General features: G+C 37.9%; 1 protein-coding gene across 3 annotated transcripts; it reads right to left on the bottom strand.

The window, feature by feature from the left end:
- Positions 1-5,637: 5,637 nt before the first annotated feature.
- On the bottom strand, positions 5,638-17,011 carry syt8 (synaptotagmin VIII). 3 transcript variants are annotated; one of them, XM_081356227.1, is made up of 9 exons: positions 16,890-17,011; positions 12,519-12,645; positions 12,115-12,284; positions 11,134-11,226; positions 9,640-9,807; positions 8,263-8,430; positions 7,636-7,753; positions 7,029-7,162; positions 5,638-6,483 (listed from the first exon to the last, which is right to left on the bottom strand). In XM_081356227.1, the coding sequence occupies exons 2-9, from the start codon at positions 12,616-12,618 to the stop codon at positions 6,244-6,246; spliced, it is 1,191 nt and encodes a 396-aa protein (XP_081212353.1). In that variant the 5' UTR covers positions 12,619-12,645; positions 16,890-17,011; the 3' UTR covers positions 5,638-6,243. The 3 variants fall into 3 exon arrangements, with proteins under 3 accessions (XP_081212353.1, XP_081212352.1, XP_081212354.1); XM_081356226.1 differs by having other exon boundaries at positions 16,878-16,996; XM_081356228.1 differs by lacking the exon at positions 16,890-17,011 and adding an exon at positions 12,757-12,863.
- Between the last annotated feature and the right edge of the window lie 1,995 nt (positions 17,012-19,006).

Below are 19,006 nucleotides of genomic sequence, written 5' to 3'. Positions count from 1 at the left end.
GTTGCTGAAAATTCAATTTATAATAATATTTCACATTTCAATAATATTTCATAATATTACTGTTTTACTGTATTTTTGATAATATAGTAAATATTAGTGTTGGGGAAAGTTACTTTTAAAAGTAATGCATTACAATATTTGGTCACTCCCTAAAAAAGTAACAAATTGCATTACTTAATTATTATTTTTAAGTAATGCATTACATTACTGAAGGAAATGCTAATTCACACCTGTACAGTAGAGGATGCAGCTCAAATAAACCTTTCAGCTGTGCTGCCATTCTAGACTGCAGAAGAATAGGAGGCAGGAGAAGAAAGTTCAATTAAAGGCTTTCGGTGCCCTCATATTACTATGGCTACATCTGAAATGGCATACCTCCCTACTATATAGTAGGCAAAAAACAGTATGAGACAAAAGAAGTATGTCCGAATTCACAGTCAAAGTGAATAGGCCAAAAATACCCGGATGACCTTCTACTTCCGGCAAGATTCTGAAGTGTGCATACGATAGACACTTTATTATCCCAAGAGGACATGGGAGAGGATTTGTAAATGACAGTGAAGCGAGTTGACACTGGTAGGTCACATGATAATGAAAACATGGCATTTGCAGTACGTCCAGATTACATTTATACTACACACACTCATTCTATATAGAACATACTTTTTAGTGGTCATTAATAAATTCCTTACTCAAAATAAGTACCTACTCAAGAGAGTACATGACCACCATTGGAGCACAGCGACGAACCTTGCCCTACGTGCGACGAACCTTGCCCTACGTGCGACGAAAGCCCCTGGATCAGAACTACCCCGCTGCAACTCCTTGGCCTGGTACACTTGCAGGAGAGCCATGGCATGCAGGGTGGAGGCGGCCTGTCCAATGACTCTGTAAGCCTTGGCCGAGAACTTACAGGCCTTGGATGGGAGATGCGGATTACCCTGCCAGGCGGCAGCGCTCTTTGGACACAATTGCATCGCAACCACGTGCCCCACCGAGGGGATCTCCACGTACCTCATGGCCGCCCTGCCGTTGAGGCCGGTGAGGGGGGAAGAGGCACCAGAACGTTTTGGGCAGGAAAAGGTGCCGCCCATGGTCTAGAGACCTCTTCATGCACTCTGGGAAGTATGGCACTGGAGCGGGTTCTCAGCGTGGGCCGCAATAAGATACCAATCATCCAACCTCAAGCATTTGGGACACGGTGGAGGGGTCCACTTGAGCCCGAAGCTTTTGGTGGCCTGGGAAAGTATAGCCGTCAGCTCTGGCTCAGACTCGGGCAATGCTACTCTCCCCGAAGTGGGCAACGCAGCCGAGTCTTCATCCCCGGAGTACTCTAGCTCGCCCTAGATGCAGCGATCAACATCTGATCCTCCGAATGAAATGCTTGGTCCCCATGAAAAGGACCAGCAATCTCACCCAGAAGCTCTACAGCTTGCGGTGTGCTAGAGGAGGCCTTGGATGTAACCCTCAGGCCACCCTGGCTATTCACCTAAGTAGCCCTCTTCTGATGGCCAGAAGTGGAACTAGATTGGGTATAGGTGAGGGGACTTCACCTCATTTGAGGTAGTCGAGTCTCAACCGCAAGACCAAGATGGTCATCCTCCCGCAGTGGGTACATGACTTATCCACAAAAGCCCCTCAGTGTGCTTTAAGCCCCGACACGTGGGAGTGCTGAAGCGCACAGGGGAAATGGCCGCGGCACTGCTTGCAGGATTATAGTGCAGCCTGCAGTGTGCCAATCTTCCCGAAGAGCACTGCAGACACTTGTGATCTTCACTCAGGTAACTGAATAGAGCAGGAACAAATGAACCGCTAGGCTCTAAAGCAAAAAAGGCCATTTCTGTATTTATACTGTATACACTGCGGGGAGGATCGCGCGATACAAATCTCGCACGCCAATGTGCATTGGCTCATTTAGTTTACACTCAAAGGTGATTGGGCTATCAGGCTCTCAGGCCAGCTTTGGAGAATTTGATGTTTCCCCATTCAAAGAGATCGGAGCTGTGCTTGCTTGACTGAAATAGCTGCCCGAGAGGCGCTACAAAGATGGCCGCTAAGTGAAATGACTTGCCTTAAACGTACACTATGGCATTTTTCGCCACTAGGGGTCGCTAACCTATTTACAATAACAAAGGCGTAGATTGATGACGCAACATTTGCTAAGAATTATGGATCTTGTCGTCAACGTCAAGCCGACCGATCTAATAATGTTTATGGATGACTGAATACATCGATGCTTTTATCATGACTGTGATATGAAGCAGTTCGGGATTGCTAAGAGACAGCTATCAGCTCCACACGTGACGCGAGTCCCGCGGATATAAAAGGAATACGGACATTTAATTCTACCGAACTACACGCAGAATTACTACTCACAGGTCAGTTTATTAGACAAATTAAACTTGTGAGGTAACACAGCGCTGTTTCACTTGGTCTAACATTACACTATCACACTAAACTGCATTTGAGTGTGTTGAAATGTATGTGTTAGTCTGTCTGTATGAGATATTTATAACATAAATATAGTGAGATTTTGGTTCAACACTCTTACTCTTGCTAAATTAAACACAAACGTGATGTTTTTCTAACGTAATTTTTGCTTATTGGTATGAATAAGCATTCTGTGTCATCAAAGGTCAGAAACAAAGACATTGCTTATTAAAGTGAGATTAAATATATTTGTATTCTTTAAAATATTAATTATTGCAAGTTTGGGTAATATTTTGCAGTTTCTGCAATTTGCATTTCACTCTTTTTATTCATTTTGAGGAATATTGAATCTGTTTTTGTGCAAGTGAGGTGAGTAAATGCTTGCTCACATGTAGTCTAGAACTACAATAACATCATGTTCACACACAACGCCTTTGCACTCACTCCCGACTTCTCTTAACATGGGGACAGTCAAGTCACATTTATTTATACAGTATAGCTCTTTATACAATACAGATTGTTTCAAAGCAGATTTACAGTCAGTTCAATGTTGATTCATGTCTGTTGTAAAGATCATCAATTATTAAATGTTCATTTCATCTATAGGAAAGGTGTCAGGCAATAAATGGAAAAGCAAAGTAACTTGCTTTATTTATTTGAAAAAGTAACTCAGATATTTTGTTGTAGATTTAATACGTTACTTTACTCATTACTTGAAAAAGTAATCTGATTACATTTCTACCATTATCCTAATTCCTTTAATCCTATGGCAATTGCTGGATTTGCAGGTGGCTATTCTGCACAGCATGGCAAACTGTAGTAGGAATATTCCTTTGATCAGAGATCAAAACTGCACTATGATCTCCAGAAGTAAAGACTCCAAAGGTCATGTCAACAGTGTTTACCATCTCTGCTGATCATAAACCTGCTGTGTGGTTTCCTTCGTGATGGTTAACGGAAATGGTCTGGATAGTGGAAATTGTTCTCAAATCAGATGTAAGTGTGGTTTATATTGTTCCTTTTGAGGGCTATTTTTCCTCAGAGTGTGAAACAAAAACAAAAAAGCATAAAAGGTAGTTTTTATTATTATTATTATTATTATTTTATTTTTTTTATTTTACAAGCCACTTAGATGCTTTAAAATTGAATCAGTAAAATGATAAGGGTTAAATGTACACAACTGTTCAAAAGTTTGGGGGTTGGTAAGATATCTTATGTTCACCAAGGCTGCATTTATTTGATCAAAACAGTAAATACAGTAATAATGTGGAATATTATAGCAATTTAAAATAGCTGTTTTCTATTTGAATATATTTTAATTGAATGCTGAAGCTACATTTTCAGCATCATTACCCCAGTCTCCAGAGAGTCACATGATCCTTCAGAAATCATGCTGATTTGCTGCTCAAGAAACATTTCTGATTATTATCAATGTTGAAAACAGTTTTTGCTGCTTCATCTTTTTGTGGAAACTTTTTTTTAAGATTCTTTGAAAAATAGAAAGTTAAAAAGAACAGTGTTTATCTGAAACAGAAATCCTTTATAACATTATAAATGCGTTTGCTGTCAATCAATTTAAATACATTTTAAATAAATTGATAATTATAGATAACTATTTATAATAAACCCTTTATTTTAAAAATAAATAACAGTTTTATACAGTGTTCACTGCACAACAACACATAATGGGCTCACATTTTCTCCAGAATTGTTTTATTCATTTATACATTTTTATTCATGTAATATATATATATATTTTTTTTTCAGTTTCATTCAGATAGAGATTTCAAAATACAACAAATTTTGGACATGTGGAAAAAGGTTAAAAAAAATGTTCCCTACCATTTCCAGTGTACTTGTTGGTGAGATAAAAACAAAGAATTCTGAATTATGCATTTCAAAATGTACCTGAGCGTTTAAAACGTGCCTGTGCAAAAGCAACTAATGAATTCTCCAGCCTTTAGCATTCTGTAAAGTTGCTCAAAGGAAGAAACCTCATTAAAATGCTGTAATTGGCCCACAAGTGTGCTGACAGCCTGATACTCACACCCTTATCTTGTGCTTACTCTATTCACAAGAGAAATCAACATGCGTGTGCGTGTGTGTGTGAACACGGCAAACCTGATACAACTGTCTCGCGTCTGTTTTCTAAACCTCAGCACTGAATGCAAAGGTGTAGAAATTAACAGGGACACTAGGGACTTTCCCTACCAATATCCAGCGACTACTGAATCGTCTCTTGCAGTAAGTTTGATCAAATGATTAAAATATATTTATATGTAATGAAACCACTGTTGTGGGTCTTTCCATTGACATTACCTGAGAAGTCAAAGTAAATGTGTTTAAAAACTGCTCTCTGATGTGCATTTAATGCATGGACGGAGTAAGAACATAAGATAAGTGTTTAAAACATACGTGCACAGTTCAGCTGAATGATAAAGTATTATATATATATATATATATATATATATATATATATATATATATATATATACATTTTTTATGGAATAATGCAGTGTTTAATAAGAAATAATTTATCTGTGCACATCATATTTTTTTTATTCATGTGTCCTCATAATCTTTAATCAAAATAATTTCCCCTCCTTCTTGCAGCGACATCTCTTCTCTTCTCTCATGTTTACTGTCGTGAGGGAGGAACAACTTGTCACTCACATGAGATCCACCAATAGCAAACCACAACCATCCAACCAATTAATAAATTCCCAGTTGACGAATTCAAGTTCTGCCCTATTTATGTTGAGAAGACGTTTCACTCTGATATAAGTCCTAATAGGGAAGAAAAGGCTCTCAACTTCAGTTTCATGACAAATTTAATGAGACTAACCACCTGAAAAACACCCTGCCTGTAAGTGCTCTACATACACATACAGAATTGATTCATTGAAGTCAATGTAGACTAAAAACTTTCATTTCAGTCCCTGAATAACGTTTGTCTCTTAGTTATGAATGCGTGCTTGTTTAGATATTCCAGCGTAAAGTACAGAAAGCTAAACTGTAATGTCATTGTGTTGGTTTACATAATCAAAATGTTGTTATGATATATGAGTGGGTTGGCAACAAAATCTACAAATAAAGGCTTTGAGATCATGAAATTGATGAGAACATAAAATCACCAATGTCAAAATCAAACTTATGCTCTTGACTGTTTGTAAAAAAAAAAAAATATCCCAAGCTTTAATACATGAGAAGGGCTTTGATCTCAATTAGGGTTTTATTTATACAAATACATTTTTGTTAAGACTGACTTGAAATACAGCATCAATATAACTACAAAAAAGGAGATATAAAATAGATAGCAGGAAATTATGTGCAGGGACACAAATTAATCGGCGAATCATTCTTTAAACCGCTTGATTTACTTGAACCATCCATATGAAAGATTGACTTAAATGTATTGCGCTTCCAAACAACTACATATGTTGGAGAAGACAATGTATGAGACTGAATGTGATTATTCTCTTGGCTCTGTAACTGTAAAGCTGTGTGCGTAATTATTACATTACTCAAAAAAAAAAAAAAAAAAACAGCTTGTTGTGATTAGCAGCTTGCTATTTTAAAATGTAGCATCACTACTTCTAGTTACTTCCCATGCTATTCTGGTACTTCCAAAATTCTGAAAATGAAGGAAATTAAATGTTCCACTTAAACCTTATGAACTGTCATAAATAAATAAAAAAGAATGGCAAGAAATAAGATTTTTTTTCTTATTGGTCCTTAGTCTGGGCATACAAAGCATAAAGGAATGGGAACAACTTCTGGTTGTGAACATTGTGTCATGTTAGTAGAGGTTTCTCAAAAGTTTTTGTTTGTAAATGGGATCTTTAACGTATGCTTCAAGGCCAGCGTTGTGTCCACCTGTTCAGCAGAGAGTAATGTGTGCCATTGAGCCACAGGTTTGCGTGGGTTGGACAGCATATCCGCCCAGTGACGCAGCTGGTTTCCTGTAGCATCACAGCCCAGATAGATCTTGCCAATCGCATCATTTCTGCTCATTTTGTCATGATCCCACACTGAGATGACCAGCTGGACTTTCTGTATGAGGAATAATGAGTGGAAAAAATTACTCCAGTGTCAGTAAAATCGGCTTTAAATGAAATGAAGTTGCCTGACGTGGTTGAAATCACAATTTAGGGATGATATTACAACCTTAGTTGTTGTTTTTTATTCACCGAAATTAATCAAACCAAAGCAATAAAAACTGTTTTTTTTTCACCTCAGTTGAAAACTCGGCAAAAATTTAAGGAAGAACATGACAATGGTACAAAGCTCCTAAAAGGACAGGAAAATGGAAAATATATGAGATGAGGGGAAATTTTCAATGCTTTTGCTTGCAAAGTTTTTGCCTTCCTCTGAAAAACAAAGCTTGCAAAGAATGCAAGAAGTTTCGTGAGCAAACTCAAAGTTCCTCTGTGGAACTCAAAAGTGTGCCTGCGAATGCAAACACATTGAAATTAAATTTCCCCCATTTGTATGTCCCTTTAGGGGTCCGTACAATGAGTCCTGAAGATCTGTACAATGGATCCAGATTTTGGACCCTTGATTCATCTATAAACAAGCAGTCTCTAGGTATTACTCACCTGAATCTGTTCAAACGATACCTCGAAAGTGAAAGATTCATTAAAGTATGGATTCAATGTTCGCTTTTTCACTGATGTTTTCCTCTTCTTCCACTTCTTCTTATCCAGAACCAATTGAACTTTCACATAAGGGTCTACAGAACAAAACAAAAACAGAACTATTAATCAATTTCTATGTAAAACCTACTCTATAGCTGCTTGAAAGCAAGGCTGTAACCATATCTTGAAAAATGGTTTAAAGGGGATTTAATGGAATAAAGAGGAAATAATAACGGTAAAAGAAGTTCAGGCCTAATTATACATTTACACATTTAGTTTGCTTCTACAAGACTTTGAGCTCCTTTATTGTGACATGCAAGTGCAAAGTTTCCTAAATCAGAAACCCATTGATTATGTGATATAGACCTGAAAATGTATTAGTTTACAAATCATGCACTATGGTAAAAGTGTTTTGAGGTCATAACGTAGTTTCATACGAGGAGCCATGCAAAAATGTAGGTAGAGGCATGGTTTTCCAAAGAGTCTATGTTTTATATAGTGTTGAGATGCAATCAGGAGTGATTGCAGACAAGACTTTTGAGGACATTTTAGTATGTGAGTGTCTCACCTGAAGAGCCTCCCTGGTCCATCTTCTTCAGGTTCTTGGCTTCCAGTATGATCACAGTGAGTTTACTACTGGTCGGGACATAACGAAGAGAAAAGCAGATCTCTCCCAGATGCTCTTGCTATTATATGGGCACAAGATGAAAGATGCAGTTAGCAGACACGTTATGCATAGAGAATGCTCTTAGCTCTAAACCTATTGACGTGCATGGGGTCAAATCGTAGACTTTATAGACAAATTTCAAATCATAGATTTCCAGGGTGTCCTGACCCAACCAATTATCTGGTCTGGACAAGGGTTGACGCATAAGCTATCACCTTTGTGCCGTTGAGTAGGACACTTAACATAAGGTTGCTCCAGGGAATTTTACATGATGTTCTATGGTGACGTGATGGAAACAAAATCCACCTACTGTAGTCATTGTCAAAAGATTTGGTTCTTTCAATAGTTTAAGCCATACCAAAGCAATAGAAAGAGAAGGGGCAAAACAACACTCTGGGACCCCCAACTTATTTCCCTTTAGTAGAGGATGCACTTCATATGAATATAATTGATGAATATAATGAACTAGCCACATGAAAAATTACATTGAACTTGACAACATATGTGGATTGAAGTACTGAACTGAACCTCATGTTTGGAAGCTTTGCTCAGATCACGCCACTCCTCGATCACATGATTCCAGTCCACCGTGGACAGATTCAGTCTGATCTCACCGATGATGTCATGTTTGGAGAATTTGTTAAAGTCATAGACTTGCATCACCAATATTGACTCAATCAGCTCCTTCTGAGGGATCTAAAATAAAAGTGGTGAAAACAACATATCAGTGTTTAGTTACTCTAACTAGGCTGTGAATGTAACTCTTTCCTCGCCATTGTTGGACATTTCCAGCTTTCTGTGATTTCAGTGTTATGCTGTAGGGGGCACTATGACATTTCTTCTGAAAGAGTACAGAATCTCCTGATCAAAACACAGGTGAAGAAGAAGCAGAAACAAGAGTGTGCAATATGTAAGCATATCACCATTTAACAGCATCAAAACTGCCTAATGTTACTGAATGAAATGTCGACCCAGGAAAAGTTTACGACTGTGAAGCTTTGGAGATGTGTATGGATCTAATCAATCTATGTTTTGATCATCATTCTGAATCTGATCTGGATGAAGTCGTTGATAAAAACTCGTTTTTATTAGCTTTTTGCTTTTTTCTAGCCTGGGTTTCCCCATGCTGCCTTGCGCGCAGCGCGATTTTATTCACGCTGCTAGGCAGCCTGGATTCCATGGACCAGATTTTCGCCTCAGCGAGGGGACCAATCACAGAACGGGGAGGGAGCAGCAAGACGATGACGACGTCTATGCGACACACAGTAGCAGTTTGTTTATATCTATGGATCCAACATGGCAGCAGACGTGAAGTTACCTTTCGATGCAGCCTTAGATAGTGATAGCTGAACGCCATCGTGTACACATAAATCTCTGACCCATCGTCTTCTTCCTCGCTGAATTTCTGTTGCTCTACATACGTCATCTGGTATAATTGAAACAATTGGCTATAAGCTACGTACAGGCGCATTTGATTGACATTCGTAGCGCCCAATAAACGGCTCTGGGCATTCGTAAACCACGCCTCAAATACGAGAAAATGAACATGTGGTTCCCAGACCACGTCTCAATTAGACGAGGTCTGACGTTAGCCAGGCTAGCTTTTTTCATGAAACTTACCCACATTCAAATGCTTATATAAAAAAAAGCATGAAGCTAGAATAAACAGGCTTTTTGTTTAAAGGCACAGGCTCTGTTCTTTCTTTTGATATATTGCATATTCAGATATACAAGCAAAAAGTGGCAACTTTTTCCAAAAAAAAAAAATGGTGGTGAAAGAGTTAACAACTACATTTTAATGAGCTTGACCAAGCATCAGGTCATTGTTCGAGCTGATAACAGTTTTCCACCACATGAATATATGACCTTATGATAGTGAACGATTTTATATGCTTTATGGTTTACCTGATATTTGAAATTTTCATTGAACACAGGGTTAAGGGTTTTCCTGAAGACTTTCGTCTCAAATGTTTTGGACTTGTTGGGAAGAATGTAGATTTTCACATAAGGGTCAGATGTCCCTCCTGAATCCATCGCTTTCAAATCGGCAGCTTCTTTTATTCCTACGGTCAGCTGATGAGAAACATGGTACAGTACATATAGGTTTATGATCTTAAATACAGTTTTATCTAAATGCTTATTCTTAAAGTCCACATGAATTCAATATCCTATTTACTTTGTTAGTGCCCAAGTCTTGTCATTAACAATTCATCCATGCACAAAAAAAAAAATGTTTGTCTTTGTAATCTTTAGTCAAAATCTGTGAATTTCTTCCTCACTGGAATAGTGTTCTTTTAGCCCCACCATTTATTTTTCATAATTCACTATTCTGTTTCGCTCAGAAATACGTCACAATACTGAAGTAAAGTTGGTCGCAACCTCCGGTTCAACCAGACTTTACAGTAAATACAATTAACAGGCTTACTGTATATTCTGTCTATGTATGGTTTTCTTTTCTAAACAAGTTTTAAATTAAGAGTTGGACTGGAAAAAATATAATTTGGTTAATTGATAGAGTGTCTTGAGCAAGCAGAGCAATAAAAATTAAGACAAATAATGGTGACTTAGAAGAATATAAAACATAAGTTAGTTTTGATTTGGTTTAATACCTTTGGTCACTACATATTCATTTTCATAGATTCAGTGAAGATTTAAGTGTCATTCGGGTTATTATTACAGAATAACAATGTAAATATCATACTTTCTACTTCTGCTTATAATATTCAAGACATAGCTATTTCTGTTTGTGCATTGTGCATACTTCTGATTATTTCCTCAAAAGATATTTGCATTTTGGAATGAACAGATGTATGAACTAGGGCTGAATCTGAAATCGCCCCCTATGCCCTCAAATATGGCATTATTTGAGGGGACAGCCATTTGTAGTGGTGTCCGAAACCATAGTGGACTTTATTGAGTGCACTCATTTGATCCCACATTGCACCGCAATAACGAGTGTACAACCGATGTGCGCTCAACGGCTGTCCGAATTCGCTCACTCGTTTTCATTCACTCGTTCAAACTGTATTAGTGGACTAATGTAGGAAATAGTGATTGAGGGTTTAGGGGGCAAATTCAGATTCAGCCTTAGGTCAGGGGTGTCCAATCCTGCTCCTGGAGGGCCACTGACCTGCAGAGTTTAGCTCCAATCCCAATTAAACACACCTGAACCAGCTAATCAAAGTCTAACTAGACATAGAAACTTCCAGGCAGCTTTGTGTTATACTAGAAACTTCCAGGCAAGTGTGTTTAGGTACTTGGAGCTAAACTCTGCGGGACAGTCAGGTCCTCCAGGAATAGGTTTGGACACCCCTGAACTAAGTGAATGAAAGTAAATGAGTTCATACTTCCTGCCAGTTGAGGGCAACACTGTAAAATCAGTGAAAGTGTTGCATTTACCTCTGAAATGGATGCATTGAACTCCAGTGAATACTGCAGTTTTCCCCTCTGTTGGTCTGATCCATACTCCACATCCTCTGCCTCAAGCTGGACCTGTCAGTACATCCAGAATCCCCTTAGTGAATGCCACCCAGAGGAATATTTTATTGCCCAGAGGTTGATTTTCACAAACTTAAAGGAGCTCTCAGATATGTTAACTCTTTCCCCACCATTGATGGTATTTTTCAGTCATTTGTGACACAACTCTATCCCGCCATTGACTGAAATTTCAAGCAATCCATGTTTTGACTGTTATATAGTGGGGGGCGCTATTACACATCTTTTGAAAGAGTACAAAGAAAGCATGAAGCTAGTAAAAAAAAATATATATATATATATATATATATGAAAGAAACTGGCGGGGAAAGAGTTAAATATCAACTTTGTCTCTGATATTCCGCTTTAAGGTGAAGTAATGATTGGACTGTGTAATGATTACACTGGAATCCCTTTGGCATGAATGGGAATGCTAACAGAAAACGTTCCAAGGTATATGCTGCATTATTATTGACCTTTCGATTAACCTCACATAGCAAAAGTGACAGCCAATGGCGTGAGATTGGAGGCGGGACTATGGTTTTTCAACCAATAGCAGATGATGGGAGTGTTTGAGGAAACCTGTTTAACAACAATTGTATTTTCTTTGTCATCTTGCCACAGAAATTACACACCTCACCTTTTAAAATCTCTCAGGAGAAATAAAAACAGACACAAATGATACATTGATATACTGTAAGATTATACAGCAATAAAAGTCATGTTAAAAGCATGGAAGTATTTGAGTTATCTTTGACTTTAAACAACTTTGATTTCTTAGAAAAACGAGTTTGTGACATGTTGATATCTCTTCTCTAAGATTACTTTTGCTCGCTCTCCATTTAAACTTATTGCTGACTAGAAGAAAAAATTATCCAGCATTCACAACCATGGACGATCTCTCACCAGTGCTGCGGTTGTAGTTCCTGAGATCCCTTTCATACTGATCTTCTGGTCCAGCTTCTTCTTCCTCTTCTTTTTCCCTTTGCAGCAGCATTTTACACAGCAGCATATCATGCAGATAAAAATGAGCAGGAGGATGGCGGCAAATATAGCATAGATGGCCCATCTTGGCACTGTTGTGACAAAAACAACAATATTCCATCTTTCATCACGGTAGCAAAGCAGCGGTCCAGTATAGTGCCATGAAACACATCTGAAGGATGAGGCGAGACCACAGCCAGGAAACTCAGGGCAAGTTAAACTTGTAGCAAGTGAAAATTGAGAAGCAAGAAATGTGCAAGTGGTGTGGAATTAGATAGGGGTCCGTGGAGCAGGTGCTAAAAAGAGGATTCATATGATATACTCACAAGGAATCCTGTCCAGTAAAGAGGGCAGGAACCCCGGAGCAGCTGTTGTGGTGTTGGCATGAAGTGTTTTAGTTGGTTTTATTGTCTGTCTTGGTGTCATGGTGAAATAGATGAGACCGGTGGATCACTGGAAATGCACATAGAAAAGAAAGTTGCTGGCAAGAGTTTTTAAAAAAGTTTGAGTTAGTACACAATCTCACGGACACAATCTCAGCTGAGCCCTGCCCACAGAGCTCACCACAGACAGACTGTGACGGATTAGACCTGCTCCAAGATTCAGCACCCAAGGATGACTTTCTGGAAAACAGCCAGGAAAACCAGGACAACATATCACAGCCGGAAACACCAGAGCAACAGCTCCTCTCACCAGACATGTTTTTCCTCTCTGCAGCATCTCCACTTTTGCACTTCTCAGAGAAAATGGAAGAACTGGTGTATGCTGGAACTAAACTATCCCAACCCTTTTGCTGCGAGCCCCCTTAGATATCAACCAAAAAGGGGCAACCACCAAAGCCTGCGGGCCCTGCTCGCCCTCCCCCTGTGAGAGCTCTTCGGCCTCTGCCACAACGCCAGGGCCCACACCCTCCTCCATCAGCTCGAGGTGAACCAGAAACAACTGATACCAGCTCTCAGTGATATGTGTTGGGTCCCCGCTATGATAACAGTAACTTTCTTAAATGTTTACAGAATAAGCGGGAACCCAGTGTGCCTGTATCTTTCTCTATTTCTGTTATATTACATGATAGAAAGTCTAAGGTCTTCTCAAGCCGTACGGCAAACCCATCTAATCTGCTGCCTGTTACATGTCAAACTAAGATTGCTGTGGGGGAAAAAAAATAATACTGTCAAGTTAGCACTTTTAAACATCCGATCACTTAAAAATAAATCACTTCTAGTCAATGACTTAATAACCACAAACAATCTGGATTTTATGTTTCTAAATGAAACTTGGCTAGAAGACAGCTGCAGTGCAACAGTCCTCAATGAAGCAGCCCCCCCTAACTTTACTTTTATGAGTGTATGCAGAGCTGTTAAGAGAGGTGGGGGTCTAGCTGCTCTATTTAAAGATGTCTATCAATGTAAGCAAGTATCATTTGGGAATTGCCCATCTTTCGAATATCTGGGCATTGTGTGAAAAGGTGCTCCACGCATTTCACTTATCGTTATTTACAGGCCTCCAAAATACTCTCCAGCCTTTGCTGATGACTTTACACAACTGTTATCAATAATTTCCTATTGCTGGGGACTTTAATATTCACATAGATAATGCAGAAACCAATTTGGCAAAATAAATCATAATACTTTTGATCTGACTCAACATGTACACGGATCCACACACAATCGTGGACACACTCTAGATTTACTTATCAGTAAAGGTCTAAACATTTCATCGATTGTTATTAAGGACGTAGCACTCTCTGATCATTTCTGTATTTTCTTTGACATATTGATCTCTCCTGCCATTGAAGCTAGATCTGTGTCTGTCAAGAAGAGATGCTTAAATGAGAACACTAGTGTGCTATTTATGAAGGCCATATCTTTAACCCCAAGCATATATGCGGACTCTGTTGATTCTCTCCTTGAGTCCTTTAACTCAAAGGTACAGAGTGTAATTGATGATATTGCTCCTGTGAAAGTCAGGAAGAAGAGTGGCAGACAAAAAGCATCTTGGAGAAACTCAACAGCAGTGCAAAATATGAAAAGACAATGTAGAAAGACAAAACTTGTAGTCCATTATAACATCTATAAAGACAGCCTTCATGCTTTCAATGTGGAACTAGGCAAAGCTAGACAGACTTTCTTCTCAAATATTATAAACAGCAACATAAATAACACACGCACTCTTTTTGCTACTGTAGAGAGTCTAACAAACCCCCCAAGCCAGATTCCCAGTTGAATGCTCTGAGTTAAACAAAGACAAAACTGAAGTCATTGTGTTTGGAAACAAACATGAAGTTCTCAAGGTGAACGCAAGCCTTCACTCTAGGGATCAAACAACTAAAAATCAAGTCAGGAATCTCGGTGTGACTGAATTGGGGCAGTGAACCTGAGATCAGTCCTAGAACTCCTCCTGTCCAACTATAGGGAAATCAGGTCCACCGGAGAATTCTTAGGCGCGCCAAATAAACACCACAGACACAGTGTCAGAGTAAAACTATATGCAAAGAAAGATACACCGGATGAGAAGTTTAATTCCTTATATAACTGTTTTAATTACCATTGCTCTTATTTTGTGTTTATTTTCTATGCAAAGCACTTTGAATTGCCATAGTATGATTATTTTAATTCCTTTCTAAAGCACTTTGAATAACTGTTTTAATTTTCCTTGCTTTTATTTTGTGATTATTTGTATTCCTTTTTATGTAAAGCATTTTGAATTGCCATAGTGTATGAAATGTGCTATATAAATAAACTTAGTAACTTTGTTTTGTGACGCCCCCTACTGGTTAAAATGGTATTGCACCATTTTAGTCATCCTGAAAAGAATAGTTGACTTACAGTTTTTTTTCGATTGCTAAACGACAGTGGGCACAACTGGAGTCACATGTGCAAAACTCTAACTACAGTCTGTACAGCAGCAGTTCATGTGGACCAAACTCTAGTTAGTTTTTCATTGCTTGAACACAGTTTTCAAAACTCTACACACTTATCCCATGACTTTAACCACAACCTGTACAACACTGTGGATTTACAGCACTTTGTTCAAATGCTAACACACTGCTGTCAAAACTGTGAACCACACATTTAAAACAGAATAGATTTCAGCCTTGTGCCTTTGAAACACTGCTGATTGCAATTTCAGCTGAAAGGCTAAGCAGGTGTCTTGTTTTAGACTTGTTAGTGAACACACACACACACACACACACACACACACACATATATATATATATATATATATATGCGTTGATTATTTGTTTGAATTACAGTATGTACTTTTAGTTTCTACCTTTTTTTTCTCATTTCTGTAATTCCGTAAATTACTACAGACTATTGAAGCAAACTAATTTTCATTTACCTTAAAGAATTGTTATGTTCTAAAAATTTAAATAAATCATGTGAAAGAATGTCACTCTTTTCTTTGAAGAAAATATTACTTTGTATGAAGTCACTGAAATTGTTCAAACTGTAAAGATGTAAAGTTTGTATTTTCTATATTGGTGTTTGATGCTAGTGTTTTTACTCTCAGTGTGTTCTGAGTGACAGTGTGTGTTATCTCAGTGAGGGTTGTGCATAGTGTTTGGCCGCACTGAGCCTGTTTTGAGCCATGTGTTAAGAGTTGTGTTGCTTGGAATGAGTTTTGCAGGTGATGTGAACTGTTTAGCTCAGGCGACTGTTGGTAGTGCAGACTGTAGTTAGAGTTTTGCACATGTACAATCGGAAAAAACTGTAAAATGAAAGGGATAGTTCACCCAGAAATAGAAATTCTGTCAGTATATCATTCCAAACCCATAAGAAATATAAAATTAGGCATAATCGGAAATGAAAATGAAAGAATAAAATGAAAAAAAAAAGAGTATTTTGTCTTATTCTCCTGTTGTGTTCCACCAAAAAAAAAAAAAAAAAAAAAAAAAAGAAACTCTAAAGGTTTGAATCAATATGAGGATGAGTGTGTGTACCTACTATATTTTGGGGACAAATTTACCCAGAAGTGACCAAAGCCTGAAAAAGTCTCCAAAAACCTCCCTTTAGGGACGTCCTCATTTGTAAATCTGGTATAAAAATAAAGTAATTAAATTTTAAAAATTACAGTTTTGTGTGATGGTTATGTATAGGGTGAAGTAGAATTGTAAATAGAGTATTCAGTTTGTACAGTATAAAAACCATTACGTCTATGGAATGTCCCCAGTAGCTAAGTAAACGTGTGTGTGCGTGCGTGTGTGCGTGTGTGCGTGTGTGCGTGTGTGTGTGTGTGTGTGTGTGTGTGTGTGTGTGTTTGTGTGTGTGTGCGTATATATACATATAGTAACTCATTCAACTCTCAGTTGCCTGACGAAAAGAGCGTTTCGTCACCACCAAAGTTAAACAACTAGTTGACAGCCGCCCATTAAAACTGGGTGTACATAAAGTGTACAGATAACATTCTTTTTCAGTGAAACAGTAATAAAAATGAAACAATACTGCATTGAGAATACAATCAAAACATTTCAACATTTTCACAATCAAGACTGTTGCAATACCACAGCAAAGTAATAAAGTAGTACGAGTCCCAGTTTCGAGATTCTTATCCTCAAAGAAATATGAGTAAATACTGATGAACAAAATTCACTATCTGAAAATGACATGAACAAAACTGGCACACAATTACTACAAACTGAGCATAAAGAAACCGTGAACCACAATATAAAAAAAGAGCCTTACAGTGACACTCACTGTTGTAGACTGAGTTCAGTTCGGATCTTGACTCCTTGGTTGTCGTATAAAACGTAAAGATTAGTATTCTGAATGGTATTCATAACACATTCCTAAACCGTGTGAATGAGCGGTCCAGCCACGGAGAGGGGAAGGAAGTCACTGCCCACTGACCAGCTCAGGAAAGAGCCATTAGAATGAGCACTATTACTGATCAAAAGAAACAACTATTGAAGCTTTAATCATGTGGTCAAACCTGTTGTTTATCTCAGTTCAGTCTTCTGCCATTCATACGATTCAGTATATTCAATATCCAACCTGATTGGGCCTTTTTTCTTTGAAGAGTAACTGCCTATAATGCCTTTTATGACATTTTTAATCTTTTTATGACAGTGATTAAAATATGAACAAGAGAGAGACACTACAAAATATGGAGGGGGAAAAGATGAAGAAGGAGAAAATATAGGGGTAAAATTAAATTTCACAAAAAGGCAAGGGGAAAGAAGTGCAACTGTATTATATTGTATCATCCATCCACCCTTTTTCCAAACCGCTTGTCCAGTACAGGGATAAATTGTGCAGAACAATAAAAAAATTCACTATTATGTCTGAAAACTATATGGAACTATAATTGGCACACAATAGCTACAAAGTGAGCATTAAGAGCATTAATTTACGAAATAAAATTGAACGTTATTGTAAAAATAGTGACATTTTTGCACTATTAGTTCAGTTTGGCTATTGACTTCTCGGTTGTAGTTTAAAACATAAAGATTCTGTTTCCAAACCAGTGTATTGCCTATTCCGTCTCAGGCCATAGCCAGGGAAACACCCTGGAAGTCCATCACAGAATCCTGGAATTCAAAACCACATGAATTTGCAAAAACACATGTGGGTCACATGTGAAACGTGTTTTGCAAACGGGAATTGTGTGCTTTTGGAAAAATTTTGTGGGAATCCCATGTAAATTCCCATGTGAAACCCATGAGATCACATGTGAAACACGTGCAATTCATGTGGTTTTTCTGTAAGGGTCAAATAGTCCCCTCTTTTTGGTGAGCATGTGCTCCCATTCACATTTTACCTTGTTAAAAAAGTTTTATCCTAATTGTTAAATGTCATCCAGTGTTATAAGAAATACATTTGTTCTTTTATTTACAGACTTCAGTCTGACTTAACGTGACAACTAAAATATACTGATATATTCTAATACTTCTGAACACAGGCCTATACTCAACATTTAACTAGAACTTGTTAGACCCAGCTGAAACTTATCAAGAAAATATGATGAAATACACAATAACTGAACTTGCCTTTTTCACCCTCGACTCTCAGTTCCAGTTTTCCAGTTCTGTGGTATTCAACAATTAAGTCATTGTCTTGTGCTGGAATGCAAAAATAGCTGGAAACCGAGGCCAGGCCACTTAGACAGCTCTCCTCGAAGTGTTCCTTCAGTACGGAGAGAAATGTTAGGCACCTGCGCCACACCTCAATAATACACAAAACTGTTTCTGCATATGCCCTAACACAACAAGCTGCACACCTTATGAAGACTGGTGGAGGAAGTCAAATATACATAAAGTCAAATATAAAATATTCAAATACAATCTTAAGGAAGATCTAAATATCAGTTGTTTAAGTGCTAAGCAGCTTCCTTCTTGCTCTTGAAATATACTGTGTGCTAGAAAACATACAGATATGACTGGAAATTTCAACAGAAACCAGTCCTGCCATACTGCTGTTTAAATATTACGGTAACCTGACACTTTGGAAAGTGTATCTATTTATCATTTTAAACTTCATTTATTTGTTGAAATCTTTGTTCGGTAATGTACAACATTTGATATATTCCAACTATATAGGCCTACCTGTTTTTTTTTGTTTGTTTTTTTGTGTGTGTTTGGACCAAAAGAATAGCCTACATTTCATTTCATGCCAACTTTAATTAACATTGTTAAATAATTCAAATCATAAATCCTAGACTACTGTACGTTGAGGTTATTTTTCTAAAAATCTTTGTTTATATTAAGAAAGTCATACTTCTGGAAAGGCATAAGGGTGAGAAAAGAATGAGAGAATTTTCATTTTTGGGTGGAGTGTAAATATCGGCCTGCTGTTCCTCGCACTATATGGCTAGA

The sequence above is a fragment of the Scardinius erythrophthalmus genome (assembly GCF_964197995.2).
Source record: "Scardinius erythrophthalmus genome assembly, chromosome: 24".
Lineage (NCBI taxonomy): Eukaryota > Metazoa > Chordata > Actinopteri > Cypriniformes > Leuciscidae > Scardinius > Scardinius erythrophthalmus.
The sequence above is the reverse complement of the archived record's forward strand: the minus strand, read 5'-3'. Positions and strand labels throughout refer to the sequence as shown.

What these genes read in the sequence shown, in the direction of transcription:
- syt8 (XM_081356227.1), bottom strand. Translation starts at nt 12,618, where the DNA reads ATGACACCAAGACAGACAATAAAACCAACTAAAACACTTCATGCCAAC. An exon ending in GAACTACAACCGCAGCACTG is followed by an intron (nt 11,227 to 12,114) that starts GTGAGAGATCGT and finishes ATGTACTGACAG; the next exon opens with GTCCAGCTTGAGGCAGAGGA. An exon ending in ATGAAAATTTCAAATATCAG is followed by an intron (nt 8,431 to 9,639) that starts GTAAACCATAAA and finishes CTTTTATTTTAG; the next exon opens with ATCCCTCAGAAGGAGCTGAT.